We start from the raw sequence: 21,730 nt of genomic DNA on the forward strand, positions 1-21,730 counted from the left end.
AACAGAGCAGGCAGGGTATTGTGGGGTGTGTTATATGTATCAGTACTTCCAGTAAAAGTAAATAACGTTAACAACCGATTTAATACACTACGTCATCTTTATGTGTTTATCTCTTGCTTGAACTTGTAATCACTTTGCCTAAGTTAGAGAGTGCCTCGTCATTGATTATTCTCTGAAGCATGCAAATGTTATATATAAAGTGCAACGGTAATGAAGCCCGTCAAACTCCTTGTTACTGTTTTTGCTAGCTTTTTTAGACTTCACCTGCAAGACCTGATTTTTGTTTGTTTTTGTTTTTGATTTTTTTTTTTTTTCATTTTCGCTCTTTCGCCAGCTATCATAACCAGTCTCCTCTAGCATGATTGACGAACAAAACATTACTACACCTTTCTCAATCTAAAATAGCCTTCTGACTTAATAATATCCCCGTGAGGCGTTCATATTGGCTGAAGTCTCCAAGGCCAATACAAAAGGTTCTTTTGAAATTGTGTAGTTGTTTCATTTAAAGGCGACATAATTCAGCGGAAACCAACGACGAAGAGTTAAGTGAGCGTAAAGCAAAAGCGTTGTCACCAAATAATTTCGGGTACAGTCACGGTGACTTAGGTTAGATCTCTGATCATGGCATTTATTAAGTCCCCTGAGATGCTTTAACTAATACGGAAGTTTGATGATACATCAGAATTCCACTGGACATTTTAAGTGCTATTAAACCGCACGTGAACAAGCTTCGTTCGGGAAAATTTCCGAACGTCTGTAATTGACAGTTCTGATATTTCTCAAACTTCATGAGGTCGTACTGAATGATTGATAACTGCTAGGATATCTATTTGAAGCAGTCACATTCTATTTTTAATATCTCACTACAACTTACTATAATTCTACTAAGTATACACACTCAGTGATCTTGGTGAATTAAGCAATCTGATTGGTCCGCTATCTCGGACTATTCAACAATATTCACCTCCTCTGATTTTGGTTAATAGTGGCTTTAGTAGTTCAGCCATTATATTCACCTCGATTTCAAAGAATAATTGTTTAAATAAAGCATATGCACGCTTTATATTGTCAAAACTATGCAAAAAGGCTTTGCATTTATAATTAATGATTGCTGGAAAAGTGCACAACTGCATATTATCGTAAACGTTAAATCAGCAAGCGAATTGTGCTTTCACCAGGAGATTCGTTATGAAACTTTCCGTAACAGTAAGGTTTCTAATCGTGTTTCTTACAGTAGTTTTTATGGTTTTATCAGGGAAAGCAGGTGAGAGACTTTATATATGCGATGACGACTTATCAAGGGCGTGTACGATTAATCGTATTCCGAAATGACTCTTGAAATCCTTAATTTTGGCGTTCATTGCTTGGCAAGAACTATACAAAATCTGCTTAAAATAAGATATCCCGATAACTGTAGCGTTTACGTGGCCAAAAAGCACGGTAGAAGAGATTTGCAAAAAACATTTCCGTGTTCCCTGATTCCAGGATACGATCAATCGAACGCACCCTAAAGAAATGCTCAGTAACTGATAATTTAATGTAAGTATTTGCGTAAAGATAATATCATTAAAGGCTTTTTAAGCCTTTGATCATATGTAGTTAGTACCAGCCAACGCGGTGCCTACCTGCAATTGTGACTCAGCATATTTCAGTCGTCGGCTCCGAAACTTTGGAACAGTCTTCCGGAGATCAACATTCAGAGCCTTAGACCGTTTAAAAGAGCTCTTAAAACGTACTTTTTTGGGATAAATTTTTAATTGACTTAGTTTTTTTATTTATTTAATTTTTAATTATTATTATTATTTTTAATATAGTTTTGAATCGACTTATTTTTATCTTTTCCCAGTTGTAATGCGCATAATGAAAGTATTTCTACTGAATATGCGCAATATAAGTTTCATATTTATAATTATAATTATAATTATAATAATTATTATTATTATTATTATTGTAATTATTATTATTATTATTATTATCATTATTATTATTATTATTATTATTATTATTATTATTATTATTATTATTATTAAAAGGATGTCGAAGAATCCAGGTAACAACTTTTCAGTGTTCGTGTCCGTTTTATCTTCCCAGGTGTCAATAACCCTTCTTTCTCAAATCAAATTGCCTTCCCCTGCCTAGCCTATTTTTCAGAGATTTTAGCTATTTATTGTATGATATCAACAGACAGACAGCACCAGTTAGTATACTCAATCAGTTCGTTAAAACAAGTCAGATTCATAACTACAGAACAAGATCTGTCTCTAGCGACTCGTTTTATGTTAAGTTTTCTAGAACCGATAAAATGTATGCCTTTTTCACGAGAATCGGTGCCCAAATTTGGAACTCTATTCCTTATTCGATTAAAATACTTAAACGTTCGTCCTTTCGTAAAAAAATAAAGGAATTATTACTAAATTTCTTGCGGTCAGAAGATGATTATTTCGAAGTCTCCCGTCTTTTTAAGTTATTTAATACTTTAGGTTAGCCTCTCTTCGTAATCGTTATGTACTTGTCTTGTTTTATGTTAGTTTAAATTCTATTTACTGTATAGTAGTATCTTCACTGTTATTTAGTCCATCTATATATAAACCTTGTTTTGTAATATGTCTTCAGCTCCCCCCGCCTCGATTAGCTTATTAGCTATTTGCGGGTGGGAAAGTAATGTAATTAGTTATTTTCCAATTTTCAATAAAATTTATTGTTTGTTGTTGTTGTTGTAATGGGAACATCTTTCGGAATCAAGACAACAATCAACAATTTATACTTTTCCCTTTTTATTTCCGTTCCCCTTTAAACGTCTGCCACGCGCACGTGCGCAGGCTGTAAAGAATTAAGGTATCAACTTAATCTCTCAGGTGTCCAAGGTGACGTTTTTCGGAATCAAAACAACAACGAATGGTATAAAGCTGGCGTGAAGCTTGTCGAGGACAACATGAAATTAAAACCAAACACCAACACCGCCAAGAGCGCTATTTTGTTCCTCGGTGATGGAATGGGTATCACTACCATCACCGCGACACGAATCCTGGACGGACAACAGAAGGGAAACACGGGAGAGGAGAATGTTCTGAGCTGGGAAGTATTTCCGTGGTCAGCTCTCGCTAAAACGTACACAGTTGATCAACAGGGAACAGATTCTGCGAGCTCCGCGACAGCATTCCTGACAGGAATAAAAACCAACGACGGTAAGTTTAAAACTTAACCGGGATCCTCAAACTTATATTGGCGCCCAAATGCGAAGCATCTCAAACGCTGGATATTTTTAAGTTGAGGAGACCCATTCCTTAATTCACAAGACTGCTGTGAACAAGATTAAAACCGCAGCGCGAATGTTACGCTTATTGTAACAAGAGATATTGCAGGACGTAGTTGCTGCAAAAAAAACATGTACAAGTAGTGAGCAATATTTAATGCAATTGAGAGACCCATCATTGCCTCTTGACGCAGTATCACCTTTCAATCAAGTGTTCGAGAATTTGAGGCTAAAATTAAAATCTTCGTATTCGCACCAAAATTTTTATTTCCTCCACATTCTGAAATATTTCCTTAGGCGTCATTGCTGTAGATTCAACAGTTACGCGATTTCACTGCTCTTCATTGACCGAACAGAGCAAAGCTGTCTCCATTCTCACGCTTGCGGAGAAGGCTGGAATGTCGACGGGAATCGTCACCACCACGCGAGTCACACACGCAACTCCCGCGTGTTCATATGCTCACTCAGCAAACCGTGGCTGGGAAAGTGACGCCAATATTAATAAGAGTGTTGGCGATGATGGTTCCAAGTGCAAGGACATAGGTAGGAGTGTTTATTCTTTTTACTATTATTATTATCATTTTATATTTGCCACACAATAATAGAAATTACAAGTAATATAAAAAAAAGTAGAAAAAAGAAGTGACGAGGAGACCTAACAGAAACTATAAGAACTTATGAGGGGTTAGGCCACCTCAACTACGGGCCAGAGCTGTTTAACATCAGTTGAAGAAAAGGTGGCGAAAAGTCGAAGTTGGAAAGATCTATGATCGGTTTTCATATTTACTTAATAATTTAATCTTTAGTATTTTCCTTAAAGAGGAAAGGGATTGAGAGTTGATGACCTCGTCGTCAAGTGAACCAAACAACGTAGGTCCTTAAAAAAGGGCGAGAACTTCTTAGTGTTTGTTCGACAATACGGTAGACGGAAGGCCTGGGAATTCCCTGTATTGTAAGAAAGGAATTGATTGCTTTGGGAGAAATTGTTATTAAACTGCCTTGAAGAAAACATAAATTGGCCCAGTTGAAGCAAATGGATATCATTAAATTTTAGTATACCGAGGTCCTTAAAGATGGGGTCTGTATGAGCATTGAAATGTGATTTATTCAGATTTATTAATAATTCTAATAATGCGCTTTAAGCATGTTCATTGTAATTAGAGGCATTTCTAACTATTACCGGGCCTAGCCCTTTGAAGGGAAACGGAGTACGAGCAAGGTCAACTCCTTTCCTGTCTGTACTTGTAAGTTAGACTGCCAGATTTCAATTATAGTAAACTACGCAATATTATATCAAAGAGTGTTTCTTTTTTTTTGTAGCAAAATGGAGAAATTTGTTGTTGAACGTTTTACTTTTAAATGCATACAGCTACAAAATGAAACGATAAACATGAGGCCATCGAGTACCACCAGTGAGTAGAGGACTGTGTAAGAGAAGTAACGATTAAAAGGTGTGCTCATGCCAGTTATAATTTCATTGTGTTTTTTATTTTCCCAGCCTGAAGCCAGGTACTTGTATAAAACTGCGATTCGTACAGAATGTTCGCATTGATTGGAATTGATTTAATTTAACTGTTTTCATTTGATTTTGAATTGACTGCTTTGATTTGACTGTTAGCAGTTTACCTTATTTTGTAATTACAGCCTTACAACTTGTTGAGTATCCCTATGGAGATGGCATCGAGGTTGTATTCGCTGGCGGCCGCAGGAAACTCATGCATAAGAATCAGACAGATCCCGAATACCCGGATAAAAAAGGAGAGAGACTGGATGGCAGAGACCTGATTAAAGAGTGGGTCAATAAACACCAGAATTCGAAATACGTCTGGAACAAAACTGAGTTTGAGAAGATTAATGTTGAGGAAGTCGATCACGTCTTAGGTACGAAACATTTTATGAGAAATAAAGGGGGGGAAGGAAGTAATTAAGGGATAAACAACGTACCACGTGCTAATAGCAATCTGGTGCCCCATCCTTAACCTACAGATATACATGCTCACAGTTACCGGGCCTTTAGAAAGTAGTAAGGCAGGCTTGATCTTGCTTGTTATGACAGAAATCAAAGTGCTTTTCATCTGTAAATAAAATCTAATTAGAACAGAAGGACATAACTTATGTTTGAGAAACATGCAGTGAAAAGAGATATTAAAATACTAAAGTGTGGGAGAGCACGTTGTTCCTTGCGAATGGTAATGAAGTTGTCACAAAATAAGAATAAGCTTCTTTTTTTAGAAATTTGCCGTGTGTTTTTGTTCGAACTACAAACGAGCTCAAGTGTGTAATTAATGAGATGCCAATAGATCTGGACTAACAAGCATGCAGCTGTATAATAATTGGATTAAAAAGAAATTCCTCTGACAACCAATTGGTCTTGGCCTACGGCCTGTTCCAATTCAGTTTGGCTGTCCTCGGAATTCATCCAAATTGGATATTAGCAGAGCTCCGTCGCGCTCGAGCGAAGCGCGCAAGAGCGCAGCCCCATTGCTAAGAAAATTTGGTAATTTGTCCATCCGATAAATTTTGGTTGCGACGTCAGCGTACGTCTGCCCGCCCGTACAGTCTCTGTGGGAAAGGGAAGAAAGTCAGGAGTCAGCCCGTCTGGGGCAGGACTATGTTATATTTTCTTAGCGGGAAATCGTGCGATGCATTTATGAAACCCGCGTTTTTCTGGGTGGGAAATCGAGCAAGAAATCGCGTGGCCATTATCGTCGCGTTTAAAAACTTGTTTATCTTGATGTGAGGTTTTGGCTTGCTTTTTGCCTGGTCAAGCTTTTGGTTACACTCCAGGAACAACCTAGTCTCCTGTATTCACATAATCTTTGTATTTGTTACCTGGCCTTTATTGAAGGGACACCTATTCAGGGGATGATTGTCTTGGTCCCGCGGGTGTCCCCTGAATGGAAGTTCCACTGTACTAATTCGGCTCCATTAAATCAGGGCCAGTACAGTCCATGCTAATTACCCCAGGTCTGATTCGGACCCAAGACTTGAAAACGGGTACTAGCATGGGCTGGATAGCCTCTTAGAATGACCATTTTTGCTCAAATGGCTCCAGGAGGGGCTGAATCAGATTCTGACCAGATCTTTTTAATTTTGAGTGTATGTGATCCTCTGGATCTAGTCTGCTTCGCAGAAATAACCTACCCTGCATATTGGTATCACAATCAATCTATGGCATATGTGTATGTGCTTAAATTTTGACTGCGAAGCAGGCTATTGTAATTAGCTAGGCTTTTAAACTTTCTAAAGATAGGAAGAGTCCGCTGAAGAGTTATTTTCATTTAATTCGTCGCCTTCTTCTTTTGAAATGAGAGAAAGGAATAAGTGATTAGGAAGTTCTAAGCGAAAGCTTCAACTAACTGTCCTGTTCCCTATTTTCAAGGACTTTTTGAACACTCTCACTTGAAGTACGAAGTTGCGCGAGCTGCTGACAAGGCCGGTGAACCGTCCATTGCAGAAATGACGGAGAAAGCCATTCAAATACTTCAGAAGAACCCTAAAGGCTTCTTCCTGTTAGTTGAAGGTTGGTTTCGCATTTTATTATCATCAACTGCATTTATGACATTTTTGTGATAACCATTACAAGAGTCAATGAATTATAGACCTTCAGTATAATAAAAGAACTTTAACGAACTATAGCTAAATATGGTCGTTTACTCAAAAGAGATAAATGTGTTAATTTTAGTAACAGAGTGATGCAGCATTGCTCCACAGGATATTTGGTATTATTAGAAGCCTGAATGATCTTACTTTTTGGTAAAATAAGACCGTTTCGTCTCCCACAAATGCTCTTTCTTTAAAAAGACGCGTTTCTCGTGTTCTGTTTTAAGGGGGTCGCATTGATCACGGACATCACGATGGCAAGGCTGTCAAAGCTCTTAATGACGCGGTTGCGATGAATAAAGCGGTTGCTAAGGCCTTGGAAATTGTAAACAAAGGTAAATCATTGCCCATTGTTTTTTTATCAAGTGCGTGCCATCTGTATTTTTGTTTTCCATTAGGTGATAACGATTTCAACCTCATTTACTATAACTGGCAGTTTGCCTGTGATACTTTGCCATTTATCAAAAAGAAGCCGATCATAAACAGTCTTTATTTTTTAAGACTGTTATCAGGCCTGTTAATAGGAGTTTCATAGCGCTCAAAAGAATTTGTGAGAAAGGGATGACACCATTTTCTCTTCATTTTACCGTTCTGTTTACCACTTCTCTTAATCCCCACATTATAACAGCATAGAAGCTGTCCCTTATTGTCCTCAAAAGAAAGTCCTTAACATCTGGGTTTCTCTTCACTAAATCGTTATTGATCGAAGAGACAGACCAGTTTCACAAATCCAGGAGCTGGGTTAGCTGTATAGACCATTGTTTTACTTGTGACATGTCATTCCTCATTACACATTTCTACGATCAAAAACGCCCCTCTCAGTGGCGGATCCAGACCTTCCGGTAAGGGGCGCGGGGGGGGGGGGTCATCTAGACTCTGAGATAAGGGGGCGCCCGGTCTTATTTTGGTCTAAAAATAAGGGGGGGGCCGGCTCCCCGGCCCCTCCCCGGGATCCGCCACTGCCTCTTACTCTTCGATTGAACTCCCTTCCCCCGTCTCCAAGACTGCGGTGGCTGAGTTTATTATGGGACCTAGCTTCTCATCCCGGACGCCTGAATATTGAGAGAACTATTTTCTTACTGACTGCTCCAGAAATAATTAAGAAATCATGCAACTTTCAAATCTGTTATGGTTTTTTTTTTTTTTACATTACTGAATACCGTCTATCTCCCTTTGGTGTTGTTTCTTTCCATTGTGTGATTGAGTAAAAAAGGTACCATATTTCTATGCAAATACTGTGCAATGCACTGCACTTTTGAAATGTGCATTTGTTAATCTTATTAACTATTACCTGAATCTTCAGACGAAACACTGATAACAGTAACAGCCGACCACTCTCACGTCTTTACCATCGGTGGATACCCCAAACGTGGGAACCCTGTGTTTGGTGTAATACAAGAGGTAGACAATACTTTAACTGTGGACACAGAGAACAGAACATACACCACCCTTGGGTATGCAAACGGACCAGGTGGACTGAACGGACCTCGTCAAGACCTGCGCAATGTAAACACCTCTCACAAGGAATTTCTTCAGCAGGCTACAGTTCTTACCGAATACGAGAGTCATGGATCAGAAGATGTTGGTGAGAATTGACCCAATCTTAGAGCTAAGCTTAGAGCAGTGTGTTTATCAACACATTAGCGGCAGCATCGCTTATTCTAGTCGCGTACTAAAACTCGCTATTTTATGGATATTGATGATTGATGAATCGGACCAAAAAATTGTCGTCTGTTAAAGCGCTCGGAATCGAACTTAGAGTAGTGCCTAGCGCAAAAACGGTTGCCATGATACTGATATTGATGATTTTTCTGAGAAGAATAAGTCCAACTTAAACTTTCCTTTTTAACACTACAACAGCTCCTGTTTGCCTTGCAACTGCTTCATTTCCTCGTCTTATATCCCAGATAAAACAAGAAGGAGCTTCTTTAAAATTGAAATACTAGCATTTATTCTTCAGTTTCCTCTCCTTTTTCTTTAAGATTATGATTCTAATAAATAAAGTTAAATCTTATTCAGTCAATAATCATAAGAGTGGTTAGACAGATTGCGGGAGTCCAATATTTTTAATCGCGAGTATGGTTACCAACCGAATTGGACGACAGGAAGTTCTGTAATAGCTACATTGAAATTTGTGATAATTTCAACTTTTTAAAAACATTAAAATCAAGATCCTCTAGCGCTCATTACCGGACGTGGCGCGTTCTGTCCAATAATTTCGTAAGCAGGAGGTGAACTGTTCTGATGCCGAAAGCATGGTTGCCATAGCTAATCAGAATTAGCGAATATTTTATATTTCTGATTATTATTATGATGATGATGATGATGAGGATGATGATGATGATTTTTATTATTAGCGGAGCCCCATAGCTAAGAAAATTTGTTATCTATCATCCTAAGAAAATTCGGTAGTCACGTGACCGTACGCCCGTTCAATACTGGTAGCCGAAATGATTAAATAAGTTATTTACTGTCCCAGGTCTGTCACCGAATAAAACAAACGGTAACTTATAGTGATATGTGTTTTTAGATCTGTGACTGTACAAATGTTAAGGCCGCTATATACATAACTGTTCGCGGAGCCCGATAGAAAACCGAAAACATAATAAAGTTACGGCGAACACTGAAAAGTCGGCCAGATTTTTATTTTAAATCTTTCCTTTATAATTAGCCAGAAATATTGAATCTAGAACTCACAACCTATAAATTGGCTGCTATCGTAGAGTATCGCGCACTAAAACGATTTACTTTTTTTTCTCTTTTTATTTTTTATTTACGCTGTAAACACCGGGTAAATATAAGACTTTTACCTTGATGGGAGAGATTTCATTTTAGGCGTGTTTGCGGGATATCAACCAGCCCCTCCTTTCCCTCTAAAGGAGGATTCTTTTTAGTGGCTTAAGTTTAAAGGCAGGCGACAAGACGGGAGCCAGCAATCATAATCTCCAGGTTGTTACTACCAATGCATCGCATGTTTGTAGCCAGCTTTCGTTTGGACTTCCACTAAAAATGTATGGAATGCACGTATACAGAAAGCAGTTTGATCACGCGCCTTTGGACCTTCCATCACTCGTAATCTAATCACGCGTGTTTTGACCATCTGTCTCGTGAAACTTACGCAAAGCACAGCGATGGAGCAAGAGCGTGAAAAAAAGAAACGCCTGATCGCAGGTTACCGATCGTTGTCGCCCGCACTCTGCAACCTTTGGTTATTGCTAGTTATATACACTAGGTTAATTGCTTTTATGATAAGTATATAAATGGAGGCTTTGCTTTTTACTCTGGCTAAATCTTTGTATTATTTTTCTTATTATTGTTATTTTGCAGGCGTATTCGCAGACGGACCTGGGGCCTACCTATTTCATGGTGTAGTGGAACAGCAGTACGTATTTCACGTGATGGATTACGCCTTGTGTCTTAGTGAGAGCAAGCAGAAATCATGTGAGAAGCACGTGAACAGAGGAGGGAAGCCTAACAGCAAAAGTGGATCGTTGTCTTTGTCTGTCCCCTCGCTCTATTCTTTACTACTGATTTCAATCTCTTATGCCGTTCTTCGAGCGCCCGAAGCATAATTTGTGATCGCAGCATATTAACATCCCTCTTAGCACATTGAATTAAAGCTGAAACTTAACTGCAAAGAAACAATTGAGTTCGAGTCATATAAAAGTCTATGCATCATTTCTGTATTTCTTTCTACCATATTTTACAGGAAGTAAGTGGAATAAAGTAGAATTGGAATAAATAGCATTTAGTAGTTTCCGTTGAACATGTTTGCTGCTCTGTTTATATCGTGCGATTTCGAACTCTAGTACTTTTGTCTTTGTTATGTTTTCGTTTTGAAACAAATGAGAAGAAAAAAGCAATAAGACACCTCTATCATTTTAGTTTTTACTTTTATGATACATTTTTTTTTTCATATACGTTTTAGAACGCTTGCAGCAGAATTGATCGAATACGTCAGTACGGAAATCTCCTTTTTAACTAATTCCCAGTCTCCTGTTTTTCTTGCCATTTCAATAGCATGATTTACCCGAGGGAAGTAAACTCCTCCATAGAGGTTAGCAAGATTAGGCCCGAAAATAACATGCCTCAACTGTTTGGGATTGTTCTCGTCTATTGTTTGCACAAATGCTTTTTCAACTTGCATCATCTGATCGTTTAGAGTACGAAATTCCTTCTTACTGCTTTTTGCCTTGCTTTTCTCAAACTCGCGAGATATTTTCGCGAAGTTCTTCACCGCGCGCATGAATGCATCTGTGCTGATGTTGTGAACTTGAAACTGAGAATTCGCTTTCAAGTTCTTAGCTTTAGACTGGAGAAGTTCTCCGTAAGTCTGCGTATTAAAAGGTAACAGAGCTGATTCGGATAATTCCAGCAGAAAAATAGCCGTGTATTTCGTCACAGCGAGATGTATTTTGAATTCGGGATCGACAAATTTTTTTATCCAATAAAACGTGTCGTGTATAGAATGATAAACTGGGTAAGATCGCCTTATTCCATGCGTGCCTCCAAAGATATACGACCAATCAGCGGAGGAGACTCCAATAAAGTGATAAAAAGCAGCGTAGTCACTGCCAAAAGCCAGATTATCACAGACTGCAATGCCGTTAGCATGTTTAGTGACATCTCTTTCTAACATGACATCATACATGCTTCTACAAGTGTGTGGAACTGTAGGATCACAAACTTCCTTAGTCAAGGAAATGGCCACATCTTGAAGCAAAGGAGAGGCGTCAACATTTAAGCTGAAATTTCCGTTCACCGTCACGTCTGTATTGAGATAACCGACCGCTCGACCTTGAAGAACTTGAGCGTTTTCTTCCACCCATTCCGTTGAACCAACGACAAAGATCTCTTCCGCGTCCCAGCTGCAAAGAAATATAGTCCGACGCGGCCGCCATCCTGCTTTTAGCAAATTACCTAGACCACGTGATAACTCCATGAGCACAGATGTACCGCTGCTCGGATCAGCTGCCCCAAAAACCCATGCGTCTCGGTGATTTCCGACAAGAACATAGCGATCGGGTTCCTCAGACCCCCTGATTTGACCAATGACGTTGTAAATAGCTTTAGTTTCCAGTTTGTTGTTGATATCCAAATGGAGTGACAAGTTTTTGTCCGAAAACCCGGGCCCCAGGTAATAAGTGAGTTCCAGGCCCCCCTGCCAGCTCTTTGGTGCCTTGGGTCCTTCAAAAGTAAATTATCATCGTACTTTGCATTAAATGATACCTCCGACATAAGAAGGTTTTAGAGCCTCAGGGTTGTGAAAGGAATTTTCATGTTTTTACACCCAGGAATGATTAAGACGTAACGAATTACGAAAATTATGGTGCCTGACATCTCCATTCATAACATTTTTAACCTTGACACCATCTTGGCACTGAGACGCACGAAACATTGCCTTGGCAATTTTGTAATTTCACTTGTGTAATTATAAATCAACGCTGAAATTACTCGCCACAATTATGAAGTAATTTGTCACCCATGATATTACATGATAAATTTCTTCCACGCCGCTGTAGGAGTTTAAAAACAAACGGCCTTCAACAGTCAAAAGTCTTCAAGACAGTGAAAGAGAAACGCACACGCCCAGAAGACGCCACAAAGGCCTTGCAAAAACTGACTATAACAGGCCAAGGTAGTCACTAAACAATTCCTTACAGGACAGAGGTCAGCCAGGTTTGGTTCACAGTAGGTTAATTTGATGAAATACAGTTATTATAACAGATAATCAAGCAAAGAGAGCCCTAAGAAAGCCCGGTTGCTCTTATGGTTAAGGGCGCCGGAATGCAGGGTGGGAATCAAATGGACGAATAGCCATAAGATTGTACCGCTTTAAAAAAAAAAAAATTGCTACCAGACTGCAGAAATGCGTGAAAATTCAAAAAAATACTATGTGAAACGTAAAACTTATGGTGCGAAAAATGAACTCACGCAAAAGGTATGGAATATTGTCTAGGTGGTGACATTGATTTTTTGTCTGCTTCATTTATATCAGCTTCTTGCATTTTGTGTGCAATTTCTTTACTAATTAGTTGCCTGAAGTTCATTACCTTTCATTCGTCGTAATATCTCCTTAGCATCCTTGTATGACATTGCAGCAGCAGGAATTTTTGGTAAGCCACTCTTGTCAATTTTGTTTCTGTAAATGCCATCAATAGAAGGGTATCCTGGAGTTAGTGGGTCACCAGGTCCCGCCTCGCCCAAAGATGATCCACGCTGGGTGCCGGAGTCTGGAAGCCACCAGGAATGAGGGAAAGTGTTTTGGGTTCCTTCAGGGGCAAACTGTGCTGGATCAGTGTAAATAATGACCCCCACTGCACCGTGGAAGGCGGAGTTAAAGACCTTCAAAATTGTAATTGAAGAAAACAAAGCTGGTTGTCATTGACAACAATGAGTTTAGTCGTCATATACAACCAATGATGATTCATGATGACAAATCGACAGCGATCAGTCAATGATAAGGTAAACAATAAACAGTTATGATAATTAACATGCACACAACCATACTTTAAATTAATTTTTGAAACATCCAAACCGACAATATTTACTCATTTCGAGCTCATCAATCTGGCTAGTGAAAGAAAACGGAGGAAATCGTTATGAAAGCCGCATGCGTCAGAATTGAAATTTTTCCCAACTAAATGTTTAATTATTTGAAATCTTTGAAAATCTTTAACTAAACATCAACACATCGACTCAGTATATTTTACTGGATAATGAAAAGCTCAACTTCGCATATCTAAAATAACACTTTTGCATTTTGTTGTTGTTGTTTGTTTGTTTGTTTGTTTTTTAACTCTTCCCATCCATCCTGCTTCCTGAGGGAAAAACCATAGTGACAGGTTCGATTCCTCTAATCAAATGGCCTATACGGGGAGGCTCCGCTAGCCTGAGATAGCAGCCGACATTTGGCGACGCTACCACTGGTTTCCCCGCCAAATGACGTCTGAAAAACGAGCGCAGAAATTCCATACTGATGACGCGTCACTAACCAGAACTGGGTAGTGCTTCTGATTGGTCATGCCGCGTGGGAAATTTGATTCAACCAATCAGAAGCACTATCTAGTTCGCATGGGTAGTGACGCGTCGTCAGTATGGACTTTCTGCACTCGTTTCTCAGACGTCATTTGGCGGGGAAAACCAGTGGTAGCGTCGCCAAATGTCGGCTGTTTTCTCAGACTAAGGCTCCGCCCGAAAGGGGTACCTTTTTTGGGCCTCAGGTGTATGAAAGAAAAGGGTTTCACAACACTGAAAATTAAAAAGATCTGTTTCAGCCCCAACGTGTCAATTCAGCACTGCAGGCCAAAGTCTGATTCAACCCTCCCTGGAGCCATTGGAGCACAATTTAGTCCAAAAAAGCTCAATCAAAAGGCTATTTATTCGAGCCCACGCTGGGGCTCATTCAAGCCATTGGGACCAAATCAGCCCTAGCTAATTGCACTGTATTGGCCCTGATTTAAGGGAGCAAATTAAATTCAAAGATAGGACTGTATTTTACTCACCAAAACGGCCCCATTTTTAGGGGTAAAACAGATCTTTCGGATTTACAGTGCAGTTGAAGTATATCTGAGGGTAGGCAAATATGTCCATCTCGGTCTGTAAAAAATCCGACAAGGGCTAACGATTTACTTTATGGCTGTAAGAAGTCGAAGAAACGCTCTGGTTTTGTGATTTGTTCATATTTTAAAGAGAGTACATAACAAGTTAAAAGGAATGCAAAGTTCTCTACTAGCTACGTGAAAGGGTACCATTTTTTAATAGAAGGCATATGCTTTGTTCAGTACTCGCGGGAGCCGGGGGGGGGGATGGGTGGTAAAGAACGTACCTTATTACCCCTGAAAATTCTTCCCTGACGAATGATGACAATTTTGTTCTTTACAGACACGCCCAAGTCTTTCAGCTTTCCGAAATCTTCTTCCGTCCCAAAATTGGCATACACCACTTCTCTTTTCACTCTTCCACTTGGTGAAAAACCGAGGAGAATCGGAATCTTTTCACCTTTTACTTCGTCTTGTCGTAGAGCCTTTAGAAAAGTCAGAATATGATGCCTGTGTTAGGATGGCTGGATATTTAAAACAACTTTATTAAAAATGGGTTTGGTCATAGTGTTTTTGTATAGTTCATTCTAATGCCATAAGCGTCTTCATTCGCTATGGAACTTAGCAGATCCCTTTTGAATGACAAATTCTCGAAAAATCACAGGTAGGTGTAAAAAAAATGTCTCCCAATCATGATTTCAAACGTTACAAATAACAACAATGAACTTTGAAAAACTGTTATTGTAACAAGTTTTCAAAAACTACAATTGCAATCTTTTTCAAATTTTTTTTTACTTTTTCATTAAAAACCTTCTTCCAACGTTTTGAGCTCTTATTTTAATGTTTCACGCAGTTTGGTGGCAGTCCCCTCTGTTTGAATTTTGATAGATTTCGCGATACAGTTTCTTTTACTGTCAAACTCAGAAGACCGTGAACACCTGAAAAATTTAATTCAGGAATGTTGATTGTGTACTGGCCAATCACAATAAAGTTCAGGAGGATACGCAAGCAAACCTCAAAATAACAAACTAATAGACCTTTTTACCGATACGGCGGCCATATTGAATTAATTCGATTTAAGGAGTATTATAGGATGCCCAGGGGCATAAGCACATTTCGTTTGTATTTTCGAGCGCTTTTGGGAACATTTTTTCTTAAAGTTTTATTAGAATAAGATTGTAATGGGAAAAAAGATCCTAGTGCAGTGTTTTTATGTAATAATGATCGCCTTTTTGCCGAGAAATATACAGTGAAGACCATATTTCTAATACTAAACTAGAAAAAGGCGATCATTATTACATCCAAACACAGCACAAGGATCTTTTTTCCCATTACAATCTTATTCTAAGAACATTTTGAGAAAAAATGTCCCGAAAAGCGCTCGAAAATAGAAACGAAATGTGCTCATGCCCCCTGGGCATCCTATAATACTCCTTAAACCGAGTTCATTCAGTATGGCCGCCGTATCGGTAAAAAGGTCTATTACCGTTGCTGTTTGCGGTTTCGTTATCTCGCGCCTTATTGGCTTATTTCTCGCAACACAATAACATTCCATAAATATTTCTGGTGTTCACGGTTTTGTTAGCCTGAATTTCATCCGATTACTTCGAGTCGTTATTACTCCCTCAGTAACGTCTGAATCGACCGGCCGTTAATGCCGTCCAGTGACGTCACTACTCCTTGACCTTTGCTTTAATTCATGCAAAAAGTAAAACATTTATTTTCAAGTGGCAAACCGAGAAATATCGTTTGGAAATGTCTGCATGATACGGAACTGCTTTATTTTTTTCGATGATAATTCATGTTTAACGTTTAAACTATCAACTGCATGCAGTAAAAATCGGAACCGGTTGTACTAAATTCTATAATCAAACTCGGTCGCAATCACGCAATGAAATAAACACACACACGACAAACACGGAACACTTAGTTCAAAAACACAATGATTTGCTTTAATTGAAAACAAACTATTTGGTCCTTAACGAAGAAAAAAGCAAGGAGACAAGAAAGAAAAGCTAACAGAATCATTACACTTGACGTTGAAAATAGCAAGAAGGCCGAATTATAACATTGATCTCAGAAAACTTTGCGTAATCACCGGCCGCTGCCACAAAGCGGCTCTAAATGAAAAACCTACCTACTCTCCGCAATGATTCTTCATTCTCAGTTCAATTTAGCATGTCAGTTTCGAAGACAAGGGCAATTTTGCTGGTTAAGATAAAGATTAAGCTTATCGAAATGTTTGAACTAAACGAAAGAATGCCAGTGATGCGATCCGCTGAATATCAAGCGACAATCTCGCCAAAATTTTTCATAATTATACATAATTATGCGAATGTTTAGGCAATCAACCAATCAAAATCACTACCCGGTTTTCGGGTAGTGAGTGACGTCACTGGACGGCATTAACGGCCGGTCGATTCAGACGTTGTTGAGAGGAGAAAACGACTCGAAGCAATCGGATGAATTTCAGGCTACGGTTTTGTGAGTTTCACAGTAATTACTAATAGGCAGTATTACTTGGCGTGGCTCCTTGGCAAGATGACAACCTTGTTCACAGAGTAGTCCTCTCCTATCGTCCCTACGGTTGAAAGACTAGCGGGAGAGAAATCTGTGAAAGAGATTGGTCAGATAAAGCGAATTCTGTGTTTTGGTTGGCTTTTCGAAAGGATAAGCGTTTTACCCGGATTGCGTACTTTGCCGTTTCCTTCAGACACAAATTTTCTTTCGAATTCGCGCGCATACAAATCGCTTGGTCGGTTTCGCCTTTCTATTATTACCATTATTTACTTTGCGTTTTCTATGTAATCTCTTTGTTTCGCCCCTTCGTTTTTGATGCTTCATATCTTTGGCTGTAATGCATGTACCGAAAAGTCTTAAACTGAAACAACGTATCCAAGATTAAACTTAATTTTAGACTATGTTTTGCTGACCTCACCACTGAAATCTACAAATTGGGTATTTTCTCGAAATTTTGATAAATCTAGTAATAATCTGTTAAAATCCTCTAATGTGCTAATAGTTTGGATCCTTGTCTTTACCTTGGTAAGATTTGAAAAAAATCCATCAGAGGGTTTTTGAATCGCAATATTTTCGGCCATTTTATGACTCCACCCATTTCCCTTAAATTTCACCTGTAGATTCTTACTGCGTTAAGTCCGTTCAGAGTAAATATGGTTTATCACAATAACTCTAATTTCTTTGTGTTTACTTAACAGGTTATGTCTCCAGTTCTTGTTATGTCTACAGTAGAGATTTTCTGACGGAAATTGCGTTTAATGCCGTGTGAAATTAGGCGTTTTTGACGGGGTATGAAAAAACACATTTTATTTTGGAACTGAACGCGTTTCTTGGCCAGTGGTCAAGACAAAACTAAACAAAACTGACTACAATGCGGTGATTAGACAAGCACAGATTATGTGATCATTTTACAATATACATATTATTTAGAAAGTTATTTATACTTTACAATCAACCCTTGCCGGGCGCCACAGAGTCCCTTTAATTCAACGATCAGTTTACTACCACGAGAATGTAGCAACTCTCTTGACAAACCACATTTTCAAACATCAACAGTCCCCGCCGTCCCTCCCCCCTCCTCCATCACGCGCCCCAATTTTAGAATTAAATTCATTTATCCGTGCGAATATTAGTACAGAGTACTGAAATAAACACAAATAGTGTCACTTGCCTTTTCATAGGGCTGCGCCTCGAACACAACTTCGCCATTTCGATGTATTTCCACTTTATTTTTCAAATCCTTGTGTGGTGTATTCAACAAAACATCGTATCGAGTCAGTTCTACTTGATCAAAACCATAGTCTTTCCATTTTGCGGCAATATGACGCGCCAAGTCATTATTCCGCCTCGAACTCGCAAAATGTGGCTCTTCAGTTAAATATCTGAATGTAAAGCAAAACAAAAATGTCAAAATTAACATCACGGTTAATTCTTCTCAACGGGTCAGTCAGTTTCAAGTCCCAGTGGGTTTATTCATGGCATTTATTCATAACAAACAAAATTTCCCATTATAAACAGTTTTCTGAAACAGCATTTAGTGAATCCCACACTTTGTACCTCGTTCACTCACCGTAAATTTTCCTCAAGGTTTTCTGCTTTGAATGAATTCAAGAGTTGGGATTTAAAATCCGGCAATGAACGGCGACTTTTTATCTCCCTTGATTTCTGATCGTCAGACAGATCAATTGAGTTCGTGTAAATTCCTCCGAGAAAAAAGACACAAATAGCGCCTACAAAAGCGCAAAATTTGAGTAAATCTGTCGAGGAAATCGTTTCAACATATCTTTTCCCCATGCTCGTGTTTTTAGAGCCTGTATTGCTTACAGCCATAATAACATCCCTGCTATAATAGCGTGTTGCCTAGATCACAATTCACTTTCCTTTGAATACACCGCTGGGATACCCGTTAAAAAGATTTGAAGAAGCAAGACCTTCATCAACCACTTGCTACAGGCACCTGTCATACAGAGAATGCTTGACCGCCTTTCAATTCCGCCTTTTGAATTCGGCTTTCGTATCATATGAAGAATTATGGAGATCTCGGAGGGTGTTATCCACCTCGGCCTACGGCCTCGACGAATATCTCCCTCCTCGATCTCCATAATTCTTCAACGGAACCTCCACTCTTACTACAGAATAAGTTTAAATCGAATAAAATTATGTTGATAAACAAATTTGTTCGAAATTTGTCCTTAAAAAAAAGTGTTTATATCAGGAAAAGTCAATTTTAAAATCGCTTATTTTCACTTTCAAATTTCGCGGGCGCGCCATCTTGAATAATTGTGACGTGTTACGGTTGCTCTATTGTTCTGACACAAGGAGCTTTTGTTTAATAACAATAGGGCAACCGTAACACTTCACAATTATTCAAGATGGCGACGCCCGCAAAAGTTGAAAACAAAAATAGGCGAATCTAAAAGTTATTTCTTTCGGATACAAACGCTTTCTTTAAAAATATTTTAGATTGACTTGACTGTAACAGTTATTTCCTGTGATTTAAAGTTATCTTTTTGTTGAAGTGGAGGTTCCCTTTCATAAGATGCTCAGCCTCATTCATTAATGTTAAATATCCTCATATAACAGTTCTCCGGACACTGGGATTCCCATACATTCCTTGAAAAATAAGTGAAGAGAATTTATTAAAGACCTTTAGTAATCATTTTATTAAATTTTGTAACCTTTCTACTTGATTATGCATTGCTGTTGTTAAGAGAAAATTGATGCCGATCACTCTCAGGATTTAAAGGATTAAAAATGAACCAGGACCCTATAGAGTGTTTTCACATGACGTCACGGCGGCCATATTGGTGTCCCAAAACAAAACAACGGCGGCCATGTTGGTGTCCCAAACCAATCGTGTGGGAGTTGAGCTCTTTTCTTATGCAAACGCTTTCTTTCGCTTCAATTAATTTGCATAGATGCTAACCACGTGAGTGAAAACAATCTATAGTTTGCTGAAAGAACTAAGGAAGAAGAAATCAAGTATTCCTCGGAAAAAATTTCACTGCTTCGACTTTGACTTTGACAAAGACTCTTAGCAGGAGCTTCTTGTTAAGACTTCTTTGTACAGATTTTATTTTAGGTTGTCTTCATGCCGGATGATCCTAAAAGGCGAAAGAGTTAATTGCTTGACAGCCATTACTTTTCACTTAAAGACAACTGAAAATCTTTCTTAAGGTTTATGCCACTCCTTACTAACGGATATAAGTACCCGAGGACAAAAAAACTAACACGCAAAATAAACTGTCAGCCTTATAAAACACCATCCCATTCAACGACAGTCTTATTCTAGTAACATGTAATCATTTCTTAGGGCTTGATTAATTATTTTTCTCTGTCCCGTTTATTTAAATGGTAGTCCAGCTATAGCTTGTGGATGAATTCTTATCGTCCATCCCATTTTTGCTCCGTTAAGCTTCGTCCAGCGGACCCAATTTTTTGGCATTTCCAAAAGAAAAAAAAGGAACAACGTAGTTTAACCTTTTTTGACTTGAATTAAGTCTTTTAATCTGGAAAATAAGCATTATAACAGCATTGTCAGGCACAGACGTTTATGTAGTATATCTCGTATCCTTTTTGCTTTTTACTAGGACATCAACCATCATATTTTCAGCCATATTGAGTTTTTGTCGATTTGGGGACTATGTGTTGTTGTTTCCAGGCTCCACGGCAATGATCTTGGGTTTTCAGGCCTCCTATTCTTACACTTCTTGTGAATTCCTTTTACGTTTTTTCATCCGACCGACCGACCAACCCAAAATCAGGAAACGCATTCGACGCTAAAAGAAAAAAAAGGGGGATGACCTTAAATGAAACAATGAGCTTATGGTTTTCGGGCAGGTTGGCCCTAATATGATGCCGGATATGAATTGCATAAAAAATGGACTGGTTGAACTTTAGCTCAGTGGATTTTCTTACTTAACGGTCTAGTCTTGTTGTCACAGTAAGGTCTGGTTGATTTGTAACACCTTGTACTGTGTAAGGCCAAATGTATACTTCAAAAAAGGATAATTGTCTCCATGCTGTATGAAAAAGCAATTCATAAATCGGTAAAGGAATCCTTATTTACTGCCGATTTGTGAGTTAAGGGAGAACCTCATAACTTTCACGAACTCGTCTTTTGGAAGAGAAACATTCCCGCAGCAGCTACATTAAAATCATTGTGAAACTTAGGCCCGGTTCAGACGCCGTACTTTTCATGTGCCGAACCTCACTGAATAAGTTCGACTTTAGAGCGACACTGGCGCGACATCTGATTCAGACGGCGTACCGTGTGTCGAACCTAAGTTAAGTTCGACAGACTCTGTCGAACTTAACGCTTTTGCCGCACCAAACTAAAACAGCCGTACCAAATTGATTCAGACGCCGCTCTTTTGCCGTACTTAATTCATCAGTTAGATTCGGCACATGAGTGGAGCGGCGTCTGAACCGGGCTAACATGTTATATTAGTCCAATGTTCGTTTTAAACAATTTACCTTTTCTATTCATAAAATTCCCAGATTTCTTTGGCTACCAAAAGGTCTATTACGACTCTTTCAACAACAAAGAATAGAACCAAAGAACTCTCAGGTCAAGGCAAAGAAGTTAATATAAAGTTAAAAAGCAGTTGAGGAATCGATATTGAAAAGTTAGTATGTAACCTAGAAACGTCAATTGATCAAAGAGAATGAATCGCAACATTCTTGAAAAGGATCAATACCGTAAAAAGAAATAGGTACCGGTTATAGCCAGTGCTAACAAATGATTCATTTATGTATTTAAATGATATAAAAGCTTGATTATTAAACTCCCCTCCAGCCTATTTTAAGAGAA

General features: G+C 38.7%; 2 protein-coding genes across 2 annotated transcripts; one reads left to right on the forward strand and one right to left on the reverse strand.

The window, feature by feature from the left end:
• The first annotated feature begins 1,159 nt into the window (after positions 1 to 1,159).
• Positions 1,160 to 10,521, forward strand: LOC140952762 (alkaline phosphatase-like). The gene is made up of 8 exons (XM_073402211.1): positions 1,160 to 1,264; positions 2,856 to 3,185; positions 3,551 to 3,796; positions 4,898 to 5,134; positions 6,636 to 6,776; positions 7,084 to 7,191; positions 8,160 to 8,441; positions 10,184 to 10,521. The coding sequence occupies exons 1-8, from the start codon at positions 1,189 to 1,191 to the stop codon at positions 10,426 to 10,428; spliced, it is 1,665 nt and encodes a 554-aa protein (XP_073258312.1). The 5' UTR covers positions 1,160 to 1,188; the 3' UTR covers positions 10,429 to 10,521.
• A 156-nt stretch (positions 10,522 to 10,677) lies between these two features.
• On the reverse strand, positions 10,678 to 18,711 carry LOC140930878 (N-acetylated-alpha-linked acidic dipeptidase 2-like). The gene is made up of 5 exons (XM_073380593.1): positions 18,488 to 18,711; positions 18,089 to 18,299; positions 14,685 to 14,882; positions 12,910 to 13,201; positions 10,678 to 12,043 (listed from the first exon to the last, which is right to left on the reverse strand). The coding sequence occupies exons 1-5, from the start codon at positions 18,709 to 18,711 to the stop codon at positions 10,770 to 10,772; spliced, it is 2,199 nt and encodes a 732-aa protein (XP_073236694.1). The 3' UTR covers positions 10,678 to 10,769.
• Positions 18,712 to 21,730: the final 3,019 nt, after the last annotated feature.

This window comes from Porites lutea, chromosome 1 (assembly GCF_958299795.1).
Source record: "Porites lutea chromosome 1, jaPorLute2.1, whole genome shotgun sequence".
Taxonomy (NCBI): Eukaryota; Metazoa; Cnidaria; class Anthozoa; order Scleractinia; family Poritidae; genus Porites; species Porites lutea.

What these genes read in the sequence shown, in the direction of transcription:
- LOC140952762 (XM_073402211.1), top strand. Translation starts at nt 1,189, where the DNA reads ATGAAACTTTCCGTAACAGTAAGGTTTCTAATCGTGTTTCTTACAGTA. An exon ending in TTCCAAGTGCAAGGACATAG is followed by an intron (nt 3,797 to 4,897) that starts GTAGGAGTGTTT and finishes TTGTAATTACAG; the next exon opens with CCTTACAACTTGTTGAGTAT. An exon ending in TCATGGATCAGAAGATGTTG is followed by an intron (nt 8,442 to 10,183) that starts GTGAGAATTGAC and finishes GTTATTTTGCAG; the next exon opens with GCGTATTCGCAGACGGACCT.
- LOC140930878 (XM_073380593.1), bottom strand. Translation starts at nt 18,711, where the DNA reads ATGGGGAAAAGATATGTTGAAACGATTTCCTCGACAGATTTACTCAAA. An exon ending in AGGCGCAGCCCTATGAAAAG is followed by an intron (nt 14,883 to 18,088) that starts GCAAGTGACACT and finishes ACTTTTCTAAAG; the next exon opens with GCTCTACGACAAGACGAAGT. An exon ending in GATATTACGACGAATGAAAG is followed by an intron (nt 12,044 to 12,909) that starts GTAATGAACTTC and finishes TTACTTTTGAAG; the next exon opens with GACCCAAGGCACCAAAGAGC.